The sequence below is a fragment of the Carcharhinus amblyrhynchos genome, chromosome 9 (assembly GCF_965287045.1).
Source record: "Carcharhinus amblyrhynchos chromosome 9, sCarAmb.v2.hapA, whole genome shotgun sequence".
NCBI classification, from domain to species: Eukaryota; Metazoa; Chordata; class Chondrichthyes; order Carcharhiniformes; family Carcharhinidae; genus Carcharhinus; species Carcharhinus amblyrhynchos.
Window position 1 is genome coordinate 89185158 of NC_137332.1, and position 27705 is coordinate 89212862.

A 27705-nucleotide genomic window follows, 5' to 3' on the forward strand; every position below is an offset into this window, starting at 1 on the left:
CAAGTCTGTGGTGGGCTATTCATTCCTTCTTCCCCAAAGATTACTCATACCTCCAATGCATATGTCAGATTTGTGCTGAAATACCCATCAATTGCTTGGATGATTGAAGTTTGATACTACAAAGGTTAAAAAAGACCACTATCAGCCCCATACTCACCAAAATTAGAATGCATACTGCCCACCACTGGTGCCAATTGACAGTAATATGTCCCTTAATGTGTATCATTTAGAACATGCCATTCAGGAATTCGCATTGCTTCCTTCAGCAGCAGTTTCCAACCTCGCAGCCTCTTTACCCTAAAAGTACCAGACAACAGATGCATATGAGGAACATCACTTGTAAATCTCCCTGATAGACTGTCAATACCCTGATATGGAAATAGACTGTCTTTTCTTCACAGTCACTGGATCAACAACGTTCATTCCTCCATGGCACATCCTTGTTAATACCAATGTTGCTGAATGGACACTACTTGGACAACAACAATACAAGTAAATTGCACATGACTTGAAGGGGAAATTTGTTTGGGCAACAAATGCCAGTCTTTACAATGAGCCTGCCGGGACATCTGACTATTCACAATCTACCGCTGTTTAAAAAGGGTAGTAGGGATAACCCTGGTAATTATAGGCCAGTGAGTTTAACATCGGTGGTAGGAAAGTTATTGGAAAAAATTCTCGGGGATAGGATGTATGAGCGTTTGGAGCGTTGCGATCTGATTAGGGATAAGCAACATGGCTTTGCTCGGGGGAAATCTTGCCTTACAAATCTGGTAGAATTCTTTGAGGACGTGACAAAAACGGTTGATGATGGGCGAACCGTTGATGTCATCTATATGGATTTCAGTAAGGCGTTTGACAGAGTCCCTCACAGTAGGCTGGTAGAAAAGGTTAAGGCACATGGGATACAAGGACAGTTAGCTAGGTGGATCGAAAACTGGCTGGGCAATAGGAGACAGAGAGTAGTAGGGGAAGGGTCCTTTTCTGGCTGGAGGTCAGTCCAGTAAAAAGTCTGACAACACCAGGTTTTAGTCCAACCGATTTATTTGATAGCAAACGCACAAGCTTTCGGGGTTAGTCCCTTCGTCGGGTGAATGGAGAGTTCTGGCCTCAGACAGAGCATATAAAGCACAGACAGTTTAGAGATTACTGATTAGAATGCGAATCTTTACACCTAACCTGCTGTTCAAGACCGGAAGTGGCTGACAATGTGAGTGGAAGGAGCACTGATCACAGGTTACAGAGATGTGTTTTGTCTCCAGACAGTACAGTAAGTGAGGTTTTGCAAACCCAGGTAAGTCACGGGGGTTACAGATAGTGCGACATGAACCCAAGATCCCTGTTGAGACCGTCCTCAAGTGTGCGGAACTTGGCTATCAGTCTCTGTTCAGCGACTCTGCGCTGTCGTGTGTCGTGAAGGCCGCCTTGGAGAATGTTTACCCGAAGGTCAGAGGCTGAATGCCCGTGACCACTGAAGTGTTCGCCAACAGGAAGGGAACAGTCTTGCCTGGTGACTGTCAAGCGATGTTCATTCATCCGTTGTCGCAGCGTCTGCATGTCAGCCCCTTCAGGTCTTGAACAGCAGGTTAGGTGTAAAGATTCGCATTCTAATCAGTAATCTCTAAACTGTCTGTGCTTTATATGCTCTGTCTGAGGCCAGAACTCTCCATTCACCTGACGAAGGGACTAACCCCGAAAGCTTGTGCGTTTACTATCAAATAAATCAGTTGGACTAAAACCTGGTGTTGTCAGACATTTTACTGTGTTTACGCCAGTCCAACGCCGGCATACCCACATCATGGAGGTCAGTCACCAGTGGTGTGCCGCAGGGCTCAGTACTGGGACCTCTCCTCTTTGTAGTATATATAAACGACTTGGAAGAGGGTGTACGTGGTGTGATCAGCAAGTTTGCGGATGACACCAAGATGGCAGGATTGGCAGATACTGAGGAGGTCTGTCAGGTGACACAGCAGGATATAGATAGGTTGGTATATTGGGCAGATAGATGGCAGATGGAATTTAATCCTGACAAATGCGAGGTGATGCATTTTGGAAGGAATAATGCAGGGAGGAGTTACGTGATAAAAGGTAGACCGATTAAGAGTATAGAAATACAGAGGGACCTGGGAGTGCAGGTGCACAAGTCCCTGAAGGTGTCAACACAGGTGGAGAAGGTTGTGAAGAAAGCTTACGGAGTGCTAGCCTTTATAGGAAGGGGTATAGAGTATAAGACCTGCCGTCTAATGCTTCAGTTGTACAGAACGTTGGTTAGGCCGCATTTGGAGTACTGCGTCCAGTTCTGGCCACCTTACTACCGGAAGGACTTGGAGACCCCGGAGAGGGTGCAGAGGAGGTTTACTAGGATGTTGCCTGGCATGGAAGGACTGAGTTACGAGGAAAGGTTGGAGAAACTGGGGCTCTTCTCCTTAGAAAGACGGAGATTAAGGGGGGATCTGATAGAGGTGTATAAAATAATGAAGGGAATAGATAGAGTCAACAGTGATAGGCTTTTCCCTAGATTGGGGACAATTACGAGAGGTCACGATCTGAGGGTGAGTGGGGAAAAGTATAATTTGGATACGAGAGGAAAGTTTTTCACGCAGAGGGTTGTGGGGGTATGGAACGTGCTACCAAGTAAGGTGGTGGAGGCAGGCACGTTGGACTTGTTTAAGGTTTACTTAGATAGACACATGAGCGAAACAGGGATGGAGGGTTATAGTAGACGGTATTAAATAGGGTCAGAGCCTCGGGACGACACCGGAAATGTAGTATTACATGTTAATGTTTTTGTCTTTTTTATTCCACAGGTGTTGGTCCACCTTGTTGTCAAACGAGGGGCATGCCCACGGTGGTTTGTGCGTGGGCTGCTCTTGGTGGTTCCGAGAGTGGCCTAGTACTTTGTGTCGTTGTGTGTGCTTAATCCTGGACCAGCAGATGGGCACCGCAACAGCTCAGTGACTATCACTGCTAGCTGTGCAGATACATGGATTTGGGCCTGTGTCTGTGGGAGTTTGCGCATTCTCCCTGTGGTTGCGTAGGTTTCCTCCGGGTGCTCCGGTTTCCTCCCACACCCCAAAGATGTGCTCTTAGGCTGATTGGTGTACCAAATTGACAATATTCTCCCTGAATCTGGCTACATTAGGGGTTCCACTCACATACACACAGGGCAGGGTAGGTGTGGGAAAATGCTTTGTTGAAGGGGCGGCGTGGGCTCGTTGGGCCGAAGGGCCTGTTTCCCGTGCTGGGTTGTTCTTTGTTTTGTTCTATCTTACATTTCCTTTGTCCATGTCACTTGCACAATTTTATCCCAAGCTGCATACCACTGGGGTGCTCCAAAACCCCACTGCTGCCATCCAAAGATAAGATATCTTTGGATTGCAATTTATGATGTACAGCGCTATGAATTGGAAAAATAAAGATTAACTATTCACCGTGTGGCATTTACTTTCTGAAGATGTCTTCACGTGTCAGCAATGTTACCATGGAGGACTCTAGCCAGTGAAAAATAGAGGTTGCTTTTAAGGATGTCCTTGATATTGCATTTCTAGTTGTGGTCTATTACAGTGAGGGCAACAGCAGTTGATTAACTGAGAGGTACAGTGAAGACACTAACAGAGTGGTTGTGATGGAAATATGTTTATGCAGTCATACTAATGGAGGACAACAGGACTGTGCGCCATAGCCATTATCTCTCACTGCCATCCTCTCTCAGTCATCCTATTACTAGTCGTCCAAAAATCCAATTGAATAGTCACTCAAAGTCCAACACTGTAGCTGATGGAATTTTAATTCACTAAGTTAATAAATAAATCTGGGCTAATCTGAAATATTGACCATCAGATGTCAGAAGGAAAGCAATAAAAGAAACTTTTGAATTATTACAGGGGTATAAATCTACCATCTTTACCTGGCCTGCCTTACATGTAATTCCAGTCACACAGTAATGTGCCTGACTCTAAGCGCCCCTCTGAAATGACCTGGAAGGTCATTGTTAAAGAATAATCAGCAATGGTGAGAATATTTTGTCCTTGTCCTACGCAAGAATAAAAGACAGAGTGGAATTACTTGACTATCTGAAAACATAAAATCACAGAGTGGGTCAGAAAAGAGATGCAGAGGGAAACAAGGATCTCTTTGGTACATTAGTTGTACCAAGAAGTGAATCAAAATAAATTTGTTGGACTTTAACCTGGTGTTGAGACTCCTTACTGTGCCCACCCCAGTCCAGCACTGGCATTTCCACATTATGGCAGCATGAAAATTAAGCAAGACAGCAGGTTTAGGGAAGAAGTGAAGTAACATGCCATTACCCTGGATTATGCTCGCATTGCCAAATGCCACTGCTGTTTCAGCTGGTATTATGTAGGCGAGAACCATTGTGCTCTGTGGAAGAAAGCGTACCTGCTAATGTCCTTTCTCTCTGTGAAACCTGAGACACTTAGAAGTTACGATTCAAAACAAATGAGAGAAGGTTCTTTCATTTCTTCCTCTACGTTTCCCTGATCCTTGGACCCAGATGCTGATATCCTTCACTTGCCAACCCCTGGCATTGAATCCAGGGAGTTTTCATTTTGGGACCTGTGCACTGAAAGTAAGACTACAAGCTTAAAACAGAAGAGACACCTTAAATTGTTAGGGTGCTGTTGGTCTTGCACTCATACATTTTACATATCAGGTCCAGAATCTGTTTCAGTAACTGGAACTTTTATCTCTGATTTTTCAGCTGCTAATTTGGATAACGTAAAAAATATATAGTTTTTTCCTTTCTTTTATTTCATGGGATATGGACATCTCAGGTAATGATAACATATTTTGCTAACCACTAATATATTAATTCCAAGAATTAATATATTTTCACAACATATTTTCACTGTATGTTTTCCAACATATTTTCACAGTATGTTCATTTATCTTGAGTTTTCATTGTCTTTTGTCTTCTTTTCATTTACATCAGCCTCACTCTTTATTGGATTCACTGACATCTTTTAAAAATCAAATATCCAGATATTGCTTTGGAATTAATATATTAATGGATTGCAAGACATGTTATCATTACCAGAGACGTCATATCCCATGAAACAAAAGAAAGGAAAAAAACATGTTGCTTACATTATCCAAGTTATTAGCTGAAAAATCAGAGATAAACGTTCCAGTTACTGAAATAGTTTCTGGACCTGATATGTAAAATGTATGAGTGCAAGATCAACAGCACCCTAATAATTCAAGATGTCTCATCTGTTTTAAGCTTGTAGTCTTACTCTTAGTATCCACTTAATAGAATCATAGGATCCCTACAGTGTAGAAGGAGGCCATCGAGCCTGCATTGGCAACAATCCCACCCAGGCCACTTAATTCCACTGAATTATCCTGTTAGTCCCGCTGACATTAAGGGGCAATTTTGCACGGCCAGTCAGCCTAACCTGCACATCTTTGGAGTGTGGGAGGAAACCAGAGCACCTAGAGGAAATGCAGATGCAGGTAGAACATGCAAACTCCATACAGTCAGTGACCTGAGTCGGGATTTGAACCTGAGTTCTCAGTACTGTGAGGCAGCAATGTTTGCCACTGTGCTCCCATGGTTCCCTCACTTTAATTCTGAATGTTACTTTCGATCTATCTATTACTCATTTCACATTGATTTGCATTCTCTCTATCCTGTTCCCCAATGCTCATTCTCCAACTGTTGCAATCATAACATCCTGCATTTTTTCACCACACAGATCCTGTTCTGAGTCACTCTCTTAGATGGCGAACTTCTTGTGCTTTATTCAATGTTTCAACAGCTCACTCAACTTGTCACTATTCATCTGCACTGCTCCTTTCACACCTAATGCATGACATAAACAGAACAGTATGTATCTTCCAAACAGAATGCACGATCATTGAAGTTAGTTCTGCTGTAATTATAAAATGTAGCATTAAATGGCTTTCAATGAACAATTGCAATTGTTTCACAATTTTGAAATCAATGAAAGGGCTCGTAATTCCCACAGATGCTTCACACAATGATACTTTAAAATGACCATCTTAAAAATAAATTCCAATAATATTAATTACTTTATGGTGAATCAGAGAAGATATTGGGAAATTGTCAGTAGCAAACTCAATTCATCAGCTGGACCCTACAGCTGCACGAGGAACAGTGATAATGCGACAAAATTTGTGAATAGTGAGAACCATTGATAATGTGATAATATTTCATAGTGTTGACTGAGGAGGACAGATATTGTGCTGGCTTCCTTGTAATGCTGAAATCGTGACCTGCCTGTTGACCAACCACTGAAAGCATTAATGAAAACAATAAATATGTTTCAAGAGATGCAAGTTACACACAAGAATCTTTGCTGTTCCTGGTTGGTTTTTAGTCCATGTACAGTATTCCAGTCTATTCAATCCAAAGAAAAGTCTAATATTAATGGTAGGTTCAGATGAATAGCAGTCATTATGTATAAAATACAGCTACTACAAAGCTAAAACAAAATATATTGAGAATAGTTCACCATTCTAAAGACCAAGAATGCAATATACCAATTCTGTAAAAGGTCGGGAAATAAGCAATCCTCTGCACAGAACTTTGCAGTTAATACTGATGTTCACGACAAACAAATGCAATAAACACTTACCAGGAACTCCAACTGCTGAAAGAACAGGATAGTAAACGCGTTCTAACTGAAGGATTGCTGGTTTTCCCATATCTGTAAAACGTCTGTCTGCAAGCTACAGATTTTCCATGCGCTCTGAGCTGTTCCTTTCTAATGGGCTCTGATTTATATAGGCAAAGAAAATCCACTGACAGTTATACCCTTGATCATAGCAATTAGCTACAGTCACTTGAACAAACACATTTCATCAGCAGCTTTCTCTCTGATGAAAATACTTGGTTGGATAAAACATAAGTCCAGCACATTATTTTAATCTGACCTCTCTCAGGAATAAAGTTAAAACTGTTATCATACAGGATAAATTCAAAAATACTGCGATCCTGCATTTACAGCTTCCAGCTGTCCTTGTTCATTCCACACAACCATTTTTTTTAATGAAACTAGATTTCCTGAGATTTGTATTCAACAATGCAGCCTGACACAACCATTTCACTCTATTTGTTTGGATTCCCTACTAAAATCTCAACACTGTATTTTTTATATTTATTTATTACTGTCACAAGTAGGCTTACATTAACACTACAATGAAGTTACCATGATAATTACCTAGTTGGCATACTTCAACACCTGTTCGGGTATGCTGAGGGACAATTTAGCATGGCCAATGCTCCCAACCAATACGTCTTTTGGACTGTGGGAGGAAACTGGGGCAAACCCATGCAGAATCCTCACAATCAGTGACCCAAGCCAAGAATCAAACTTGGGCACCTGGCACTATGAGACAGCAGTGCTAACTACTTATCACTGTGCTGCACAGTAACAAGTCTCACAACACCAAGTTAAAGTCCAACAGGTTTATTTGGTAGCAAAAGCCACTAGCTTTCAGGCCTCTGATCCTTCGTCAGGTGAGTGGAGAGTTCTGATCGCAAACAGGGGATGTAAAGACACACACAGTTTACAGAATACTGATCAGAATGCCAGTCTTTACAGCTAATCAAGTCTTAAAGGTGCAGACAATGTGAGTGGAGATAGCATTAAGCATAGGTTAAAGAGATGTGTATTGTCTCCAGACAGGACAGATAGTTGCCTTTGGAGGGCAATTGAGAGTCAACCACATTACTGTGGCTCTGGAGTCACATGTAGGCCATGCTGGGTAAGGATGGCAGATTTCCTTCCCTAAAGGACATTAGTGAACCAGGTGAATTTTTCTGACAATCAACAATGGTTTCACAGTCATCAGTAGATTCTTAATTCCAGACCTTTTCTTATTGAATTTGATTTCCACCATCTGCCGTGGCAGGATTCGAATCAGAATACCCCAGAGCATTAGTTTAGTTTCTGGATCAATAGTCTGGTGATAATAACACTATGCCATCGCCTTCCCCATATTACACTGTTCCCTTTTCATTACGGCTTCCTTATATTTTTCCATGATTAATTTTCTAGTCAGAGCCAGAGAAAAATCTAGAAATTGCTTCTTCCCAGCACCATCCAGTATCATTACCATTGATGATGCCATGCTCCCCTGCCATTTCAGAAGCGCTACAGATGCATTCAAGCCAATACGACTAGACTCAGGAACAGCTTCCTCCCCAGAGCTGTTTTCCAGCTGAACTCCATCCTTTAACATTGTGGACAGAGAAAGAACAGCTACAACAATAATGGTAAGATTGGCTTTAACATGGCTATTCTGCTGAGAGCTAAGCATGTTAGGAATTTTGGTCAACATATAGATGAAAACTAGAAGCAGGTTGTAAAGAGGCTCTGGTCTTGGAGTTGTGATCTGCAGCTTCCCAGATAAGGGAAGTTATTTACATTAACCAAGACAAAGCAGCTTCAATTTTTATGGCTGCTATGCATGGGACATGTCAAATGAGCTAAGCGTCATGATGTCCTTCAAAACATCCTTCATTGGATGTTCGAACAATGTGATCGGTCTTTGTTGCACAGTAGGCTGGATGACAGAGAATCTCTGGAAGCGAGTGGAGAATTGTGAATAAAAAGACATGTGGTCCTTTGTTTGGCAGCGTGAAGTTGAAGAGACCAACTATTGCAAGAACAAGACCTGCACCCTGAAGGATGTTTCAGAGAGGGGAAGATAGATTCTACAGAAGATATTTTTTGGCCAAGGTTTTCTAAACACGGTAGTGTCTATATTCAGTTAAAGTTTATGTTTAGTTAGAGTTGATGTTCAGTTAAAGTTGATGTGCAGTTTACGAGTTAAAGTTCAGTTAGAGTTAAATTTCAGTAAAGAGCTAGAGTTGCAACTGTTTATGTTTGAGTTGGTACTAGAAATATTAAGTAAAGAAATAATTGAATTATTGTCCTAGTTTGTCTCATTAAACTGGAATGCTTGATAGGTTTTTAAATTAAGGCTGTATAACACCATATTTCCAGGCAATAGGCATGTATACACTTAATGACTATTGGCACTATGTTATAATGGTGAAGTAGGGAAAAGGTGAATGCATTTTGTACCTGAAGGGAAAGGGTTAATGGATTTTGTACCTAGAATATGTCACAAACATAACCCTACCTCATGACTGATCTCCTTTAGCTTATACTGCTCCTGGTAGTAATATAAGTTATTTGTTCATGTCTTACATGCTTTAACTCTCATTTGTATAAAGACAGATAGTTTAATGTGGCTGTTATTTTGCAGACTTTGCAAATCTTACCTATTTGTGTTAGTTGGACATCGTTACACAGATGGTAGTTTATGATATTAGCTTTTGACAGCTGCTGATGGCAGATTGCAATACTGGCTTTTAACAGGAAGAGTCCTACTGGGACAGCCACGATCGCACAAGGAACTTCAAAGACAGGGATGCCGGTACTGCAGCAGAGGGGTTTTGAATCGTGACCGGATTAAGCCTGTGTCATGACTGCAGCTGCCAGCTGGACTGTAAATTGTGATTAAATCTGGGGCTGTATCATGAAAATGGAAGGAAGACCTGGAGTTTTGGTCACGAATTGTGTCGTGATTGATACTAAGACTCATAATGTATAAATGCCCACTTGTCTTTGTGTTCTATGAGAAGTCTGGTAATCCATTGTAAGAAACCAGTTTCTCTCAAAGCTTGTGAATGAACACCAGAGCTTTGAAATAAAACCACTGTATTTTGACTCACTAACACTCTGCGGTATTATTTTACCTACAACAAATGGCTGCTGCATTTGCTTTTTTTCTTTGTACCTTGGGAGCCTGCAAGTTCACTTTTCATTGTATTTGTACTTGTGCATTATACAATGACAATAAGTTAAAGTGAATTGAAATGTTCAATTTAGTCCTCCTATTGTACTGATGCCAGGCATTGGAGCCAATATCTGTAAATATGTATCAGTTTTTACATGAATCATATGACCTCTCCATTCCATGTCTGAGCCACTCTTCTCACTCAGTATTAACAGAGATCACCTACTTCCACATCACAGTTCCAATCTAGCTTCAGCCAATTGAAATTCATGTCCATACATTTACCATATTTAAAATATTGATCAATGGATGCTTTGAACACATCTAGCACTTGTTGGACAAATCACTCCTGTCTTATTCCATTCTCACACTTAGTCCCTCTCACCTATCATCCCTCTTGTTCTTGACATAAACTCACTGGATGTGCCACAATACCGCCATATTATTTTATTTTTCTTGTGCTTCAACCCAAAATGAACTCAAATCTGCCTTGAATTGAAACATGATTGTAAGATGAATGCATCGAATGTCTTCCAGTTGCTTCTTATTCAGTCACTTGAACATCTGCTCTTCTACTAGCCAAGTATTTACAATTGCAATGCAACCTTGGAACAATAAAGAGTATATTAAATGCTCACCACCAAAATCGTGGCTATTGTACACCATTAATGTAATTTTCCAATAAGGAAAAGCATGGCTCTGAGCATGAGGTAAGTAAATTACAAAACTTCCTCTAATCCATTGAGCACTACTGTGTATTAATTGTTACAAGATCAATCTGGTGTCCATGGTGTTTGGCATTATCTCTGCTATTTTCACTCCTATTTGAGCAAGAGATAAACAAAGCATGCACTCCCATCATTTTTTTTCGGGTTGTGATTGAATCATACCACTTCTAACCCATAGGTAGAGATGCTATCCATTGCACCACAGTATCTACTATTCATGTTGCTGCTGTCTTTTTGATCTCACCTTCTTCACAAGTTGGTTTTGCAGCACGTTTTCATATATCTGTTAGAAGTTTATGTACATCACATTGATGCCATTATGGTCATCATTCCTCTCTGTCACCTTATTAAAACACTCCAGCAAGTTGTCATTACACCAATTCAACTAAACAAAACCATGTTTGTTTAGCTGTTTTGTCTTCATTTTGGCAGGCCAAATAGGATAACAGAACATTATATTAAGGGTGAGACTCTTGGCAGTGTGGAAGATCAGAAGGATCTTGGGGTCTGGGTTTATAGGACGCTCAAAGCAGCTTCGCAGGTAGAGGCTGTGGTTAAGAAGGCGTGTGGTGTACTGGCCTTCATCAATCAAGGAATTGAGTTTAGGAGTCGGGAGGTAATGCTGCAGCTGTATAAGACCCTGGTCAGACCATACTTGGAGTATTGTGCTCAGTTCTGGTTGCCTCATTCCAGAAAGGATGTGGAAGCCATGGAAAAGGTGCAGAGGAGATTTACAAGGATGTTGCCTGGATTAGGTGGCATGCCTTATGAGGGTAGCTTGACAGAGCTTGGTCTTTTCCCCTTAGAGAGATGAAGGATGAGGGGTGACCTGATAGAGGTGTATAAGATGTTAAGAGGTATTGATCGAGTGGATTCTCAGAGGCTTTTTCCCAGGGCTGAAATGGTTGCTACAGGATGACACAGATTTAGGGGGCTGGAGAGTAGGTACAGAGGAGATGTCAGGGATAAGTTTTTCACTCAGAGGGTGGTGGGTGAGTGCAATCAGCTGCCGACAGTGGTGGTGGAGGTGGATTCGATGGGGTCTTTTAAGAGACTTTTGGATAAGTATATGGAATTAATAAGATAGAGGGTTATAGGTAAACCTAGTAGGTAGGGACATGTTCAGCGCAACTTGTGAGCCAAAGGGCCTGTTTGTGCTGTAGTTATTCTGTGTTCTATGTTCTATCCTTTTACAATGTATATATTTATAGAAGAATTCTGAAATTCCATTTCTGTTAGCTACAAATAAATTTTCACGCTATTTCTTTCCTTCCATTATTTGACTTTTTCCCAATTACATCTGAGTTATTTGTATTATTTGCAAGGCATCTGCAGCAAGCACACATTTTGTCTGAATTGTCATATCTGTTGTCATCCATTGAGCTTTGTATTTCTTTGCTCCAGCTTTCTTCTTCCTGGGAATATACCTTGAATGTTCCACAACTAATTTTTCTTGAACTTCAGGCCACTTTTTATTGTATTGTTTTTCAATACAACCTTAGATGCCAACTTACGAGTATCATATTTATTCTTGCTGCATAAAAGTTGGATTTCTATCTTTCTATTCTTAATTGTCATTTGTCCTGTTCTGCTGCCAAACTAAATGCTATGATGCAATATTCCATTTCCACTAAATTCCTGTCTGTCAGCTCTTGAATTATTTGGCCCACCATATTAGGGCCTCTTGCAGTTTTCTAAATAGACAGCTTTAGAAAATTATTTCTAGAACTGTTGCCTCTCTCCATTGTTTATTAGCTATTGTCTCTGTGTTTGTTCAGAAAATTAAAGTCATCATTATACCTACTATATCCTTATTGCATCTCACTATAAATTCTGCGCAAATCATTCCTTTGCATTTTTTCCAGTACCTGCAATGCAGCCTATGGCATACAACACACAAAAATGAATATTTTTTCCTTATTTCTCAAAAATATTCACAGTTATACTGAATTCTTTCATTCTATATATTTCATCTCTGAAATATGTACATTAAAATTAACGTTTAGCATTATGCAAATTCAACACAAGGTAGAAAATGCTATTTTTCTCGATATATTGCACTTGACCATAAGTAGCCTCAGAACCTATACACTGTTCTTAACGTTGATGTTCTTTGTTTCTTGTGATGTGTGGCTTTGGAAGGTCCCAATGAGACAAATTAGGCTTCAGCACTTCCTGCAGGAGTGTGTGAAGTTTAGCTCTGCTGTTATTTCCTTCCAGCGGGTGCTGGAAACACCAACTGGTGCATTAAAAAGGTTATTTTGCTGCTGAAATTTTCAAGGTCAAGTGTATAAAAAATGTAATTGCTAAACTAGCTGGCTCAATGTGAGGTGCTGCCACCAGCATCGTGTGAACCTTAACACTGTGCTTTCATATTCACTCAGTTAATGACGGTTAAGATCATCACACACACAGAGTTGACATCCAGCTGAATGCTGCCATGCATGTCATTACTGGAAAGCTCCACTCAACACCATTGTCTTGGCACCCCATGTTGCAAACATCATTCTTTCACATATCCATCTATGTGTAGAAGCCCACAAAATGACGTAAAATGTTCGCAAATCCCCCCCAGCTGCTGCTTCATGCTAATATTTCAGGCCATCCATGGTATAACTCCCTTCAAGAAAACTAATGAAGAAACACCCTCTCACACAGAAATTCGATGCAAACTTCACCCGAATAAATGAATGTCAATCATTGGACATGACAAACAATCAGCCAGACTCAAACCCACCTAAGCAGCTGCCTGGTTTCAAACTTCCCAGGAAACAACTGTCCACCCTCAACAGGTTCAGGCCCAGCCATGGTCCCTGCTTGACCAACCTCCACTGATGAAGCATTAGTGACAGCCTCCTATTTGCCAGTGGGAGAGAGCAAACATGCACCACATCATAGGTGTGTCCAATCCACAGACTAAACTGAACAGAGTATTGTGAAATTGTAGATTGGTATTTGTAAAATTGTAAAATGCTAGGGAGAAAGCATTTTATGGTCCCTTTAACAGGTGGTCCTTTTTCTGTGCATAGAGAGTTTAAAAATGCACATAGACAGCCCAAACTGAAATATTTGGATTGAAAGGCCAAGCAGCAGTGTTACCAAGACAATAGGCTTTTGAATTTTTTTGAATTCAGCCAATCAGTTTGAATCAGGCACTTTGATACAAAGAACTTATTAAATTTAAATCTGATGGTTTTGACAACCTAAGGCCAATCCTATTGTGGGAAATATTGATAAGGTATCATAGATATAAAAGAAGGGTGGACAGTAGGACAAAAAGAGAGAGCAACTGCCACTGCCTGAGATAACAGCTCTCAGAGAGAGAGAATTGCTGGCTCTCACAGCTTCATTTATGCCTTAGAGAAAGCTCCAAATGTACCAAGTAAGAAGAAAGAAGTTCCAGACAGAAGAATCAACAGAGGAGGCCCAGAATATTCCAGAAGACACAAAACCTGGTTGTAATTTAAAGAGGGACAGATAGGAGAGTCTGTGGGCATGAACGAAACTTGCGGTTGGTATGTTGCCTCCCAGGTGCCAGGGTCCGTGATGTCTCTGATTGAGTGTTCGAGATCCTTAAGGGGAAGGGAAACTAGCCCCAAGTTGTGGTTCACGTGGGTACCCATGACATAGGTAGAAAAAGGGACGGGGATGTAAGGCAGAAATTCAGGGAGTTAGGGTGGAAGCTTATGGCTAAAACAAACAGAGTTGTTATCTTTGGTTTGTTACCTGTGCCGCGGGATAGCATGGAGAAGATTAGAGAGAGAGAACATTTGAACTCGTGGCTAAAGGGATGGCACAGGAGGGAGGGTTTCAGATACTTGGACAACTGGGGCTCAGTCTGGGGAAGGTGGGACCTCTACAAGAGGGATAGTCTGCACCTGAACCAGAGGGGTACTAATATCTTGGGGGGAAAATTTGCCAATGCTATTCAGGGGGGTTTAAACTGATTCAGAGGGGGGATGGGAACCTGAATTGTAGCTCCAATACACAGGAGGATGAGAATAGGGAGGTCATGGATAAGGTTTCTATGTCGCAGCAGAGTATTGGCAGGCGGGAGGATGGTTTGAAGTGCGTATACTTTAATGCGAGGAGCGTACGGAATAAGGGAGATGAACTTGCAGCCTGGATTGGTGCCTGGGATTTCAATGTTGTGGCCATTTCAGGGACATGGATGGAGCAGGGACAGGAATGGTTGATGCAGGTTCCGAGGTTCAGATGTTTCAGTCAGAGCAGAGAAGGTGGTAGAAGAGGGGGAGGCGTGGCATTGTTAGTCAAGGACAGTATTACGGTGGGGGAAAGGACATTTGATGTGGACCTGTCTATTGAGGTAGTATGGGCTGAGATTAGAAACAGGAAAGGAGAGGTCACCCAGCTGGGAGTTTTTTATAGGCCTCCAAAAAGTTCCAGAGATGTAGAGGAAAGGATTGCAAAGATGATCCTGGATAGGCGCGAGAAAAGCAGGGTAATTGTTATGGGGGACTTTAACTTTACAAATATCGATCGGAAAAGCTATAGCTCAAGTACTTTAGAGGGGTCAGTTTTTGTCCAATGTGTGCAGGAAGGTTTCCTGACACAGTATGTAGATAGGCCAACAAGAGGTGAAGCTACATTGGATTTGGTACTGGGTAATGAACCAGGCCAGGTGTTAGACTTAGAGGTGGGTGAGCACTTTGGTGATAGTGACCACAATTCGGTTACGTTTACCTTAGTGATGGAAAGGGATAGGTATATACTAACGGGCAGAAGTTATAGCTGGGGGAAAGGTAATTATGAGGCTATTAGGTGAGATTTAGGATACGTAGGTTGGAGTAGGAAACTGCAGGGGCTGGGAACAACTGAAATGTGGAGCTTATTCAAGGAGCAACCACTGCGAATCCTTAATAAATATGTACCTGTCAGGCAGGGAGGAAGTGGTCTAGCAAGGGAACTGTGGTGTACTAAAGAAGTTGAATCTCTAGTGAAGAGGAAGAAGGAGGCTTATGTAAAAATGAGGCATGAAGGCTCACTTACGGCACTGGAGAGTTACAAATTAGCCAGGAAGGAGCTAAAGAGAGTGTTAAGAAGAGCTAGAAGAGGACATGAGAAGACTTTGGCTGATAGGATCAAGGAGAGCCCTAAAGCTTTCTATAAGTGTGTCAAGAATAAAAGATTGGTTAGGGCAAGATTAGGGCCAGTCAGAGACAGCAGTGGGAAGTTGTGCGTGGAGCACTGCCGTTTGTCATTTTTATAAATGACCTAGATGAGGATGTAGAAGGATGGATTAGTAAATTTGCTGACGACATCGAAGACGGAGGAGTTGTAGACAGTGAGGATGGATGTTACAGTTTGCAGAGGGACATAGATAAGCTGCAGAGCTGGGCTGAGAGGTGGTAAATGGATTTTAATGCAGAAAAGTGTGAGGTGATTCACTTTGGTAAGAGTAACAGGAGTACAGAATATAGGGCTAATGGAAGGACTCTTGGTAGTGTTGATGGGCAGTGTACATGTGCATAGATCCCTGAAAGTTGGCACCCAGGTTGATAAGGTTGTTAAGAAGGCGTACGGTGTGTTAGCTTTTATTGGTAGAGGGATTGAATTTCGGAGCCGTGAGGTCATGTTGCAACTGTACAAAACTCTGCTGTGGCCGCACTTGGAGTATTGCGTACAGTTCTGGTTGCCGCATTATAAGAAGGATGTGGAGGCATTGGAAAGGGTGCAGAGGAGGTTTACACGATGTTGCCTGGTATGGTGGGAAGGTCTTATGAGGGAAGGCTGAGGGACTTGAGGTTGTTTTCATTAGAAAGAAGAATGTTGGGAGGTGACCTAATTGAGGCATACAAGATGATCAGAGGGTTAGATAGGATGGATAGTGAGAGCCTTTTTCCTCGGATGGTGATGGCTAACACGAGGGGACATAGCTTTAAACTAAGGGGTGGTAATTATAGGATGGATGTCAGAGGTAGGTTCTTTACTCAGAGGGTAGTAAGGTCGTGGAATGCCCTGACTGCAGCAGTTTTGGACTCGCCAACTATAAGGACGTTCAAATAGTTAGTGATAGGCATATGGATAACATTGGAATAGTTTAGGTTAGAGGGTCATTAGATTGGTTCCACTGGTCGGCGCAACATCGAGGGCCAAAGGGCCTGTACTGCGCTGTAATGTTCTATGTTCTATGCAACTAAATTCTACTTTTTATTAGTGAGTGGGAATTGTATTTATTGGAATGGCATATCATTAGAATCTTGTTTTATTCAGGGATAGTTAATAATCAGAACAGATTTATTCATTTCTTTAATAGTTTAGTAAATTTGTTCACTGTTAGTTTGATAAATAAATTGTTACGTGTTGATTTTAGAGTGAGTGTCAGAAATTTATTTTGTACTTAACCACTAGAAGTTGCTGAAAAGCAGATCATATCATCATAGATTAATTGTGATGAGGAACAATTTAATTTTCTAGAGGGCCTGTTAAAGTTTGAAATTACATTCAACAAAGAACAAAGAACAACACAGCATGGGAAACAGGCCCTACAGCCCAACGAGCCCGCGCCACCATTTTACAATGTGCTTTTTCTCTTCCACCGTTGACCCATGTCTCTGCTTATGGCACCCACATTGGAAACCAGATTAAGGGGAGAATAATTTAGGGACAATTTGTTAACACCAATCAGCCTAAGAGCACACCTTTGGGGTGTGGGAGGAAACCGGAGCCCCCGGAGGAAACCCATGCAACCACAGGGAGAATGCGCAAACTCCCACAGACACCGGCCCAAATCCATGTATCTGCACAGCAAACAGTGATAGTCACTGAGCTGGTGCCCATCTGCTGGTCCAGTTTAAGCATACACAAACAACGCAAAGTACTAGGCTACTCTCGAAACATCCAAGGGCAGCCCATGCACGACCCACCGTGTGCATGCCCCTCGTTAGACAACAAGGTGGACCGACACACCCGTGGAGTAAAAGAGACAAAACATCAACACATGTAACAGTTGATTTCCAGGAACGTCCCGAGGCTCTGACCCTTATTTAAAACAGTCTCCTAGAACCCTCCATCCCTATTTTGCTCATGTGTCTATCTAAGTACACCTTAGACAAGTCCAGCATGCCTGCCTCCACCACCTTACTTGACAGTGCATTCCATACCCCCACAACCCTCTGTGTGAAAAACCTCCCTCTAGCATCCAAATTATACCTCTCCCCCCTCACCCTAAGCCTGTGGCCCCTCGTGATATTTGTCTCCAATCTAGGAAAAAGCCTGCCACTGTTTACTCTATCTATACCCTTCATTATCTTATACACCCCTATTAGATCTCCCCTCAATCTCTGTCTTTCTAAGGAAAACAGCCCCAATTTACCCAATCTTTCCTCATAACCCAGTCCTTCCATACCAGGTAGCAACCTGGTAAACCTCCTCTGCACTCTCTCCAGGGCCTCCACGTCCTTCTGGTAGTAAGGTGACCAGAACTGGACGCAGTACTCCAAATGTGGTCTAACCAACTTTCTATTCAACAGCAGCATTAGACGTCAGAGAGCATTCCTCAGAGAGCATTGTTTTCTGTATAACAGAAGATATGCCTGGCTGTGTTAGAATGGTTTTCAAGCTCCAAAAAAGTCAAGGATCTAAAGATGTTAGGGAAAGTGTAGTTGAAGTCAAAAATAGGACAACAAGGTACATAACAAATGGTCAAAATGGAATCTTCCTTCCATTATCTGCTCTGAAGGACAATAGATAGGGGAAGGAATTTGAGTGATCAAACAGGTTGAAGGATGCAATGAGTTTGAAGGAGTCTTAAGGGTTATTGACTGTCACTGAGCTTGAGATGTTTGAATTTAGTGGGACTATTTCAATATTATGGCTTGGTTCAAAACCTGACAGCTGTCGTTGGTGCATTAAATTGTATCCAAAGAAAGGACATTAATTTTGGAAATTTCGCTGCTGGACATTGGGATGAGCTATTGTTTGAAATTTATGATAAAGTGCTTCATAGTTTAAACTTCAAAAAATGGGACAATAGAATCTTTGAAAGGAGGGAATAAAACCTAATAGAGAAACACATGTCAAAGATCACCTCATTTGTCAAATAACTTTGTATTCCAGAAAGATTCTTGGGAAAAGGCTACAATAGACAGAACAGAGGCCCTCTTATTGAAGTCTAGAGCAATGCTCCATCCATCGCTTGGGCTTATGAACTTGAATTTGTGGCAATGCTGGGACAAATTATGGAGGGAATTGACTAAAGGTACAAAGTGACCTTTTAAAGATGACAAAGTGACCCTCTCACATTTCATTCATTTAAGTACAAGTTTTAATTATTTAATTTAAAATTGTCTTGTAATTTTAACTGTTAAGAGCATGAATTTATGCTTGCGAAACAAAACGCTGGATACCTGTAAATCCACACTTGAATTGAAGAATCTATCAATATATTCTTCTCTGATTTTGTTCAAAGCACAGTAAGAAGTCTCACAACAACAGGTTTATTTGGTAGTAAACACCACTAGCTTTTGGAACACCATTCCTTTGTCAGGTGAGTGAGGAGTTTTCATCACAAACAGAGCACATAAAGGCACACAAAGTTTACAGAATACTGATTAGAATGAGAGTCTTTACAGCTAATCTGCTATTCAAGTCTTAAAGGTGCAGACAATGTGAGTGGAGATAGCATTAAGCATAGGTTAAAGAGATGTGTATTGTCTCCAGGCAGGACACTAAGTGAGATGTTGCAAGTTCAGGCAAGTCATGGGGGTTACAGGTAGTGTGACATGAACCCAAGATCCCAGTTGAGGCCGTCGTCATGTGTGCGGAACTTGGCTATCAGTCTCTGCTCAGCGACTCTGCATTGTTGTGTGTCGTGAAGGCCGCCTTGGAGAATGTTTACCTGAAGATCAGAGGCCAAATGCCCATGACTGCTGAAGTGTTCGCCAACAGGAAGGGAACAGTCTTGCCTGGTGACTGTTGAGCAGTGTCCATTCATCCATTGTCGTAGCATCTGCATGGTCTCCCCAATGTACCATGCCGCGGGACATCCTTTCCTGCAGCATATCAGGTAGACAACGTTTGCCAAGTTGCAAGAGTATGTGCCATGTACCTGGTGGATAGTTTTCTCACGTGAGGTGATGGCATCCCTGTCGATGAGCCCGCATGTCTTGCAGAGATGCTGTGGCAGGGTTGTGTGGTATCGTGGTCACTGTTCTCCTGAAGGCTGGGTAGTTTGCTGCGGACAATGGTCTGTTTGAGGTTGTGTGGTTGTTTGAAGGCAAGAAGTGGGGGTGTGGGGATGGACTTGGTGAGATCTTCGTCTTCTTCAATGTTCAAAGCAGTCATGGTGCTTGGTGTGTTGTTATGAACAAAGAACAAAAAAAAGTACAACACAGGAACAAGTCTTTCAACCCTTCAAGCCACTAAAAAATATGCTTATACTCTTACTCAGTCCATATCCCTCTTGCCGCACCCAATTCACATACCCATCCAAATGCCTCTTAAATGTTGCTAATTTACCTTCCGCCACCTCCTCTAGCAACACATTTCAGGCACCCACTACACTCTGTGTGAGAAACTTTCCCTTCTCACCTTAAACCTGTGCCCTCCTGTAATTGACATTTCCATCCTTTGAAACAGCTTCTGACTATCCACCCTGTCTATGTCTTTGATAATTTTGTACACCTCTTATCAGGTCTCCCCTCAGTCTCTATCTTTTCGGTAAAAACAATCCTAGTTTATTCAACTCCTCATAGTCAACACCCTCGAAACCAGGCAACGTTTTTGGTGAACCTTCTCTGCATTCTCTCCAAAGCTTCCGTGTCTTTCTTGTAGTGACCAGAACTGCATGCAATGTTCCAAACATGGTCTAACGTTTTATATAGCTGCAACATGATTTCTCAACCTTTGTACTCATGATGAAGGCAAGCATGTCATGTGCCTTCTTAATCACCTTGGCCACCTGTGTTGCCATTTTTAGGGAATTGTGGACCTGCATGCTGTTCCTAGTGGTTCTGCCATTTACATCAGCACTCGATCCTCCAAAATGCATCAGTTTGCATTTGTCTGTGTTAAACTCCATCTGCCATTACTACGCCTAAGTCTCCAATCTATCTATTCCTTTTGTCCTTTGACAATCCCCAGCACTATCATCAACTTTACCAATCTTTATTCCATCCACAAATTTACTTATCAAATCACCAGATTTTCCTCGAGATCATTTATATACATGCAAACAACAGAATTCCCAGCATTCATCACTGCAGATCTCCATTCTGAAAAGCATCCTTCCATCGTTATTCTGTCTTGTATAACCGAGTAAGAAGTCTCACAACACCATGTTAAAGTCCAACAGGTTTATTTGGTAGCAAAAGCCACTAGCTTTCGGAGCACTGCTTCTTTGTCAGGTAAATGGGAGTTCTGTTCATAAACAGGGCATATAAAGACACAAACTCAATTTACAAAATAATGGTTGGAATGTGAGTCTTTTCAGGTAATCAAATCTTAAAGGTACAGACAATGTGAGCGGAGAGAGCATTAAGCACAGATTAAGGAAGTGTGTATTGTCTCCAGACAGGGCAGTTAGTGAGATTTTTCAAGCCCAGGCATGTTGTGGTGGTTACAGATAGTGTGACATGAACCCAAGATCTCAGTTAAGGCCATCCTCATGTGTGCGGAACTTGGCTATCAGTCTCTGTTCAGCGACTCTGTGTTGTCGTGTGTCATGAAGGCCACCTTGGAGAATGCTTACCCAAAGATCAGAGGCTGAAGTGTTCCCCAACAGAAAGACAACACTGGTGATTGTCGAGCAGTGTACATTCACCTATTATTGTAGTGTCTGGACTCCCCAGTGTACCATGCCTCGGCACATCATTTCTTGCAGCATATCAGATAGACAACATTGGTCAAGTTGCAAGAGGATATACTGTGTACCTGGTGGATAGTTTTCTCATGTGACATGATGGCATCCATGTCGATGATATGGCATGTCTTGCAGAGATTGCTGTGGCAGGGTTGTGTGGTGTTGTGGTCACTGTTCTTCTGAAGGCTGGGTAGTTTGCTGTGGACAATGGTCTGTTTGAGACTGTGCGGTTGCTTGAAGGCAAGAAGTGGAGGTGTGGGGATGGCCTTGGCGAGATGTTCATCTTCATCAATGACATATTGAAGGCTCCAGAGAAGGTGTCATAGCTTCTCTGCTCCGGAGAAGTACTGGACGACGAAGGGTACTCTGTCCACCGTGTCCCATGTTTGTCTTTTGAGGTCGGTGTGGTTTTTCGCTATGGCACGTCAGAACTGCCAATTGATGAGTCCAGCGCCACATCCTGTTCTTATGAGGGCATCTTTCAGCGTCTGGAGGTGTCTGTTGCGATCCTCCTCATCTAAGCAGATCCTGTATATACGGAGGGCTTGTCCATTTGGGATGTCTTCTTTAACTGTTTAGGATGGAAGCTGGAGAAATTGAGCATCATGAGGTTATCCGTGGGCTTGCAGTACAGTGAACTGCTGAGGTGACTGTCCTTGATGGAGATGCATGTGTCCAAGAATACAACCAATTCCAGAGAGTAGTCCATGGTGAGTCTGATGATGGAATGAAACTTGTTGATGTCACCATATAGTTGTTTCAGTGATTGTTCACCATGAGTCCAAAGGAGGAAAATGTCATTGATGTATCTACTGTATAGCATTGGTTGAAGGTCCTGTGCAGTGAAGAGATCTGTTTTAACCTGTGCATGAGATATTGGCATATAGAGGTGCGAATTTGGTCCCCATGGTTGTTCTGTGTGTCTGGATGAAGAACTGGTTGTTGAAGGTGAAGACATTGTGGTCCAAGATGAAGCAGGCGAGTTGTAAAATTGCATATGGAGAGTGGCAGTTGTCAGCGTTGAGTACGGAGGCAGTTGCAGCAATGCCATCATCATAGGGGATGCTGGTGTAGAGTGCCGAGACATCCATTGTGAACAGGAGTGCTCCTGGTTCAATTGCTCCATGGGTGCTGAGTTTCTGTAGGAAGTCTGTAGTGTCGCGACAAAAGCTGGGAGTTCTTTGTACAATGGGTTTCAGGATGCCCTTGACATAACTTAATTAGCTTTAAAGACTCGCGTTCCAATCATTATTTTGTAAATTGAGTTTGTATCTTTATATGTCCTGTTTGTGAACAGAACTCCCACTTAACTGATGGAGGAGCAGCGCTCTGAAAGCTATTGGCTTTTGCTACCAAATAAACCTGTTGGACTTTAACCTGGTGTTGTGAGACTTCAGACTCACCATGGATTACTCTCCAGAATTGGTTGCATTCTTGGACACATCTCCATCAAAGACGGTCGCCTCAGCACTTCACTGTACCGCAAGCCCACGGGTGATCTCATGATGCTCCACTTCTCCAGTTTCCACCCTGAACACGTTAGAGAAGCCATCCCCTATGGACAAGCCCTCCGTATTCACAGGATCTGCTCAGATGAGGTCCTCGCAACAGACACCTCCAGATGGTGAAAGATGCCTGCATAAGAACAGGGTATGACATTTGACTCATCGATCGACAGTTCCAATGCGCCGCAGCGAAAAACCGATGGGACACGGTGGACAGAGTATCCATTGTCGTCCAGTACTTCCTCAGAGCGGAGAAGCTATGACATCTTCTCTGGAGCTTTCAACGTGTCATTGCCTTGCCAGGGCCACCCCCACACCTCTACTTCTTGCCTGCAAACAACCGTACAACCTCAAACAGACCACAGCTATCAAATAAATCAGTTGGACTTAAACCTGGTGTTGTCAGACTTTTTACTGTGTACACAGCAAACTACCCAGCCTTCAGGAGAACAGTGACCATGACACCACACAACCCTGCCACAGCAACCTCTGCAAGACATGCCGGATCATCAACACGGATGACATCATCACACGTGAGAACACCATCCACCAGGTACATACTCTTGCAACTTGGCCAATGTTGTCTACATGATACACTGCAGGAAAGGATGTCCTGAGGCATGGTTCCTTTGGGAGACCATGCAGATGCTATGACAATGGATGAATGAAAACTGCTCGACAATCACCAGGTAAAAGTGTTCTCTTCTGTTTAGGGAACACTTCAGGATCATGGGCATTTGGCTTCTGATTTTCAGGTAAGCGTTCTCCAAGGCGGCCTTCATGAACCACAACACAGAGTCACTGAGCAGAGACTGATAGCCAAGTTCCACACACATTAGGACGGCCTTAAGTGAGATCTTGGGTTCATGTCACACTATCTGTAACCACCACAACTTGCCTGGGCTTGAAAAATCTCACTAACTGTCCTGTCTGGAGACAATACACATCTCATTAACCTGTGCTTAACTCTCTCTCCACTATATTGTCTGTAACTTTAAGATTTGATTACCTGTAAAGACTTGCATTCCAATCATTATTTTGTAAATTGAGTTTGTGTCTTTATATGCCCTGTTTGTGAACAGAACTCCCACTTACATGATGAAAGAGCAGTGCTCCGATAGCTAGTGGCTTTTGCTACCAAATAAATCTGTTGGACTTTAACCTGGTGTTGTGAGGCTTCTTACTGTGTTTACCCCAGTCCAACGCCAGCATCTTCACATCTTGTATAACGAAGCCATTCAGGATCAATCAAACCAACCCACCCTGAATCCTATATGATTTTTTTTTATCAGTCTGCCACGTGAGACCTTGTCAATGGCCTTACTGAAGTCCATATATACTAGATCTACAGCCCTTCCATCAAGAACATAAGAACATAAGAAATAGGGGCAGGAGTAGGCCATCTAGCCCTTTGAGCCTGCCCCGCCATTCAATAAGATCATGGCTGATCTGTCGTGGCTCAGTTCCACTTTCCCGCCCTCTTCCCATAACCCTTAATCCCCTCTCTTATCAAAAACCCATCAACCCGCGTCTTAAAAATATTTAGCGAGGCAGCCTCCGCCACTTCAACGGGCAGAGAATTCCAGAGATTCACCTCCCTTTGAGTGAAGAAGTTCCTCCTCAACTCCGTTCTAAACCCTTTATCTTGAGGCTGTGCCCCCTAGTCCTACTGTCTTTGTTGAGTGGGAAGAGTCTCTCCACCTGTATCCTATCCATCCCATTCATCATCTTATACGTCTCAATGAGATCTCCCCTCATTCTTCTAAACTCTAACGAGTACAAGCCTAGTTTATTCAGCCTCTCCTCATAGCTCAACCCCCTCAACTCCGGCATCAGCCTAGTAAACCTCCTATGCACTCCCTCCAAGGCCAAAATATCTTTGCGCAGGTGCGGCGCCCAAAACTGCACACAGTACTCCAGCTGCGGCCTCACCAATGCCCTATACAGCTGCAGCAAGACCTCCCTACTTTTATATTCAATCCCCCTCGCTATGAAGGCCAGCATCCCATTCGCCTTCCTGACCACCTGCTGCACCTGCAGGCTGGGTTTTTGCGACTCATGCACAAGGACCCCGAGGTCCCTCTGCACCGTCGCCTGCTGCAGTTTTTCGCCACGTAAGTAATAATCCTTCCCACCATTATTCCTATCAAAGTGGACCACCTCACACTTGCCAACATTAAATTCCATTTGCCATTTCCTGGCCCATTCGCCCAGCCTATCTAGATCCTTCTGCAGACTCTCCACACCCTCCGCACAATTTGCTGTTCCACCAATCTTGTGTCATCAGCAAATTTCGACACCCTACACTCGGTTCCCTCCTCTAGATCATCTATATAAATGGTAAATAGCTGAGGCCCCAGCACCGACCCCTGGGGCACTCCACTAGTCACCATCCGCCAATCCGAATAGCACCCGTTGACCCCCACTCTCTGCCTCCTATTTGACAACCAATCCTCTATCCACGCTAACACCCTACCCCCAACTCCATGTCCCCCGACCTTCTGCAATAACCTCTTGTGAGGTACTTTGTCAAACGCCTTCTGAAAATCCAGAAAGACCACATCCACCGGCTCTCCTCTATCCACTGCCCTAGACACATCCTCATAGAACTCCAGTAAATTTGTCAGACATGACTTCCCTTTAATGAAACCGTGCTGCGTCTGCTCTATCAAGCAATTCCCTTCAAGATGCCTCGCAATTTCCTCCTTAATGACGGATTCTAACATTTTACCTACCACAGACGTTAAACTAACCGGCCTATAATTCCCCGCCTTTTGCCTGGCACCCTTCTTAAACAATGGCGTGACATTAGCCGTTTTCCAATCTTCCGGCACTTCCCTGGAATCCAGCGACGTCTGGAAAATAACCACCAAGGCATCCACTATCACCTCCGCCATTTCTTTCAGAACCCTCGGATGCATTCCATCCGGTCCTGGGGACTTGTCCACAATCAGCCCCTCCAGTCTGTCGAGCACCGCCTCTCTAGTAACAGTAATGTCATTAAGACCCTCCAGTCCTACCACCTTTCCATCGCTAACACCCGGCAAATTATTCACGTCCTCCTCCGTGAAGACAGAAACAAAAAAGTTATTCAAGACCTTAGCCATATCCCCATCCCCTACCACTAGGTCCCCTTTCTCATCCTCTAAAGGACCAATGTTCACCCTAGCCAGCCTCTTCCTTTTTATATATTTATAAAAACTCTTGCTATCCTTTTTTATATTAAGCACTAGCCCAGCTTCATAGTTTCTCCGACCAAGAATTGTCTTTACTAGCTCTTCAAAAAAAACTCAATGATGTTGGTGAGACATGACCTTCCCGTGAAAAACTATGCTGCCTGGCACTAATTAGTCCACTTTATTTCAAATGCACATATACCTTGTCCCTAAGTATCTTCTCCAAAAGCTCTGATATCACCACTGATGTCAAACTCACTGGCCTGTAATTTCTTGGTTTATCCATGCTTCCTTTCTTAAACAAGGGAACAAAATTGTCTGTTCTCTAGTCCTCTGGAAACTTGTCTGTGGTCAAAGGGGATGTGAAGATATCTGTGAAAGTCCCAGCTATTTCTCCCTTTACCTCCCACAGTAGCCTGGGAACTTCTCTAACTAATGTAATTTAGGATACTCAACATTTCCTCTTTCAATAAATTGACATTCACTGGAATGTTAAGATTTCTTGTCATAGATATTCCTGATACAGGCCTTTCGGCACAACTTGTTCATGCTGCTCAGTTTTTACCATTAAAGTTTGAGATTGGTGAATGTCTGGAAAACACTGTTTTGATTTGATTTTATTATTGTCGCATATATTAGTATACAGTGAAAAGTATCGTTTCTTGCATGTTATACAAAGCATACCGTTCATCACCTGATGAAGAAGTAGCACTCCAAAAGCTTGTGATTCCAAATAAACCTGTTGGACTTTAACCCGGTGTTGAGAGATTTCTAACTGTTCACAGAGAAGGAAAGGAGAGGCTGCAGAATGTACTGTTACAGTGATGGCTAGGGTGTAGAGAAAGATCAATTTAGTGCAAGATAGGTCCATTCAGAAGTCTGATGGCAGCAGGGAAGAAGCTCTTCTTGAGTTGGTTGGTACATGACCTCAGACTTGCATATCATTTTCCACGTGGAAGAACGTGGAAGAGACTACATCCGGAGCGCATGGTCCTTAATTATGATGGCTGCTTTTCTGAGGCAGCAGGAAGTGTAGACAGAGTCAATGGATGGGAGGCTGGTTTGCGTGATGGACTGGGCTACATTCCAGACTCTTTGCAGTCTTGGGCAGAGCAGGAGCCATACCAAGCTGCGATACAACTAGAAAGAATGCTTTCTGTGGTAGATGTTGGTGAGAGTCATAAGAATATAAGAACATAAGAAATAGGAGGAGGAGTAGGCCATCTAGCCCTTCGAGCCTGCCCTGCCATTCAATAAGATCATGGCTGATCTGAAGTGGATCAGTTCCACTTTCCCGCTTTCACCTCATAACCCTTAATTCCCTTGTCTATCAAAAACCTATCTACCCGTGACTTAAATATATTCAGCGAGGTAGCCTCCACCACTTCAATGGGTAGAGAATTCCAAAGATTCACCACCCTTTGAGTGAAGAAGTTCCTCCTCAACTCTGTTCTAAAGTGCCCCCCCCCCCTTTTTTTGAGGCTATGACCTCTAGTTCCGTTTTCCTTTCTAAGCAGGAAGAATCTCTCTACCTCTACCCTATCTAGCCCCTTCATTATCTTATGTGTCTCAGTAAGATCCCCCTCAGCCTTCTAAACTCTAACGAGTACAGACCCAGTCTCTTCAATCTCTCCTCATAAGCTAACCCTCTCATCTCTGGTATCAGCCTAGTGAAT

At 42.8% G+C, this 27705-nt stretch overlaps 1 protein-coding gene across 1 annotated transcript in view; it reads right to left on the reverse strand.

The window, feature by feature from the left end:
• The window catches only part of LOC145348610 (putative G-protein coupled receptor 139), a 31177-nt gene extending 24484 nt beyond the window's left edge, over positions 1-6693 (reverse strand). The window contains exon 1 of the mRNA XM_080196786.1: positions 6624-6693. Within this exon, the coding sequence (XP_080052912.1) occupies positions 6624-6693 (70 nt within the window). The remainder of the gene's footprint in view (positions 1-6623) is intronic.
• Positions 6694-27705: the final 21012 nt, after the last annotated feature.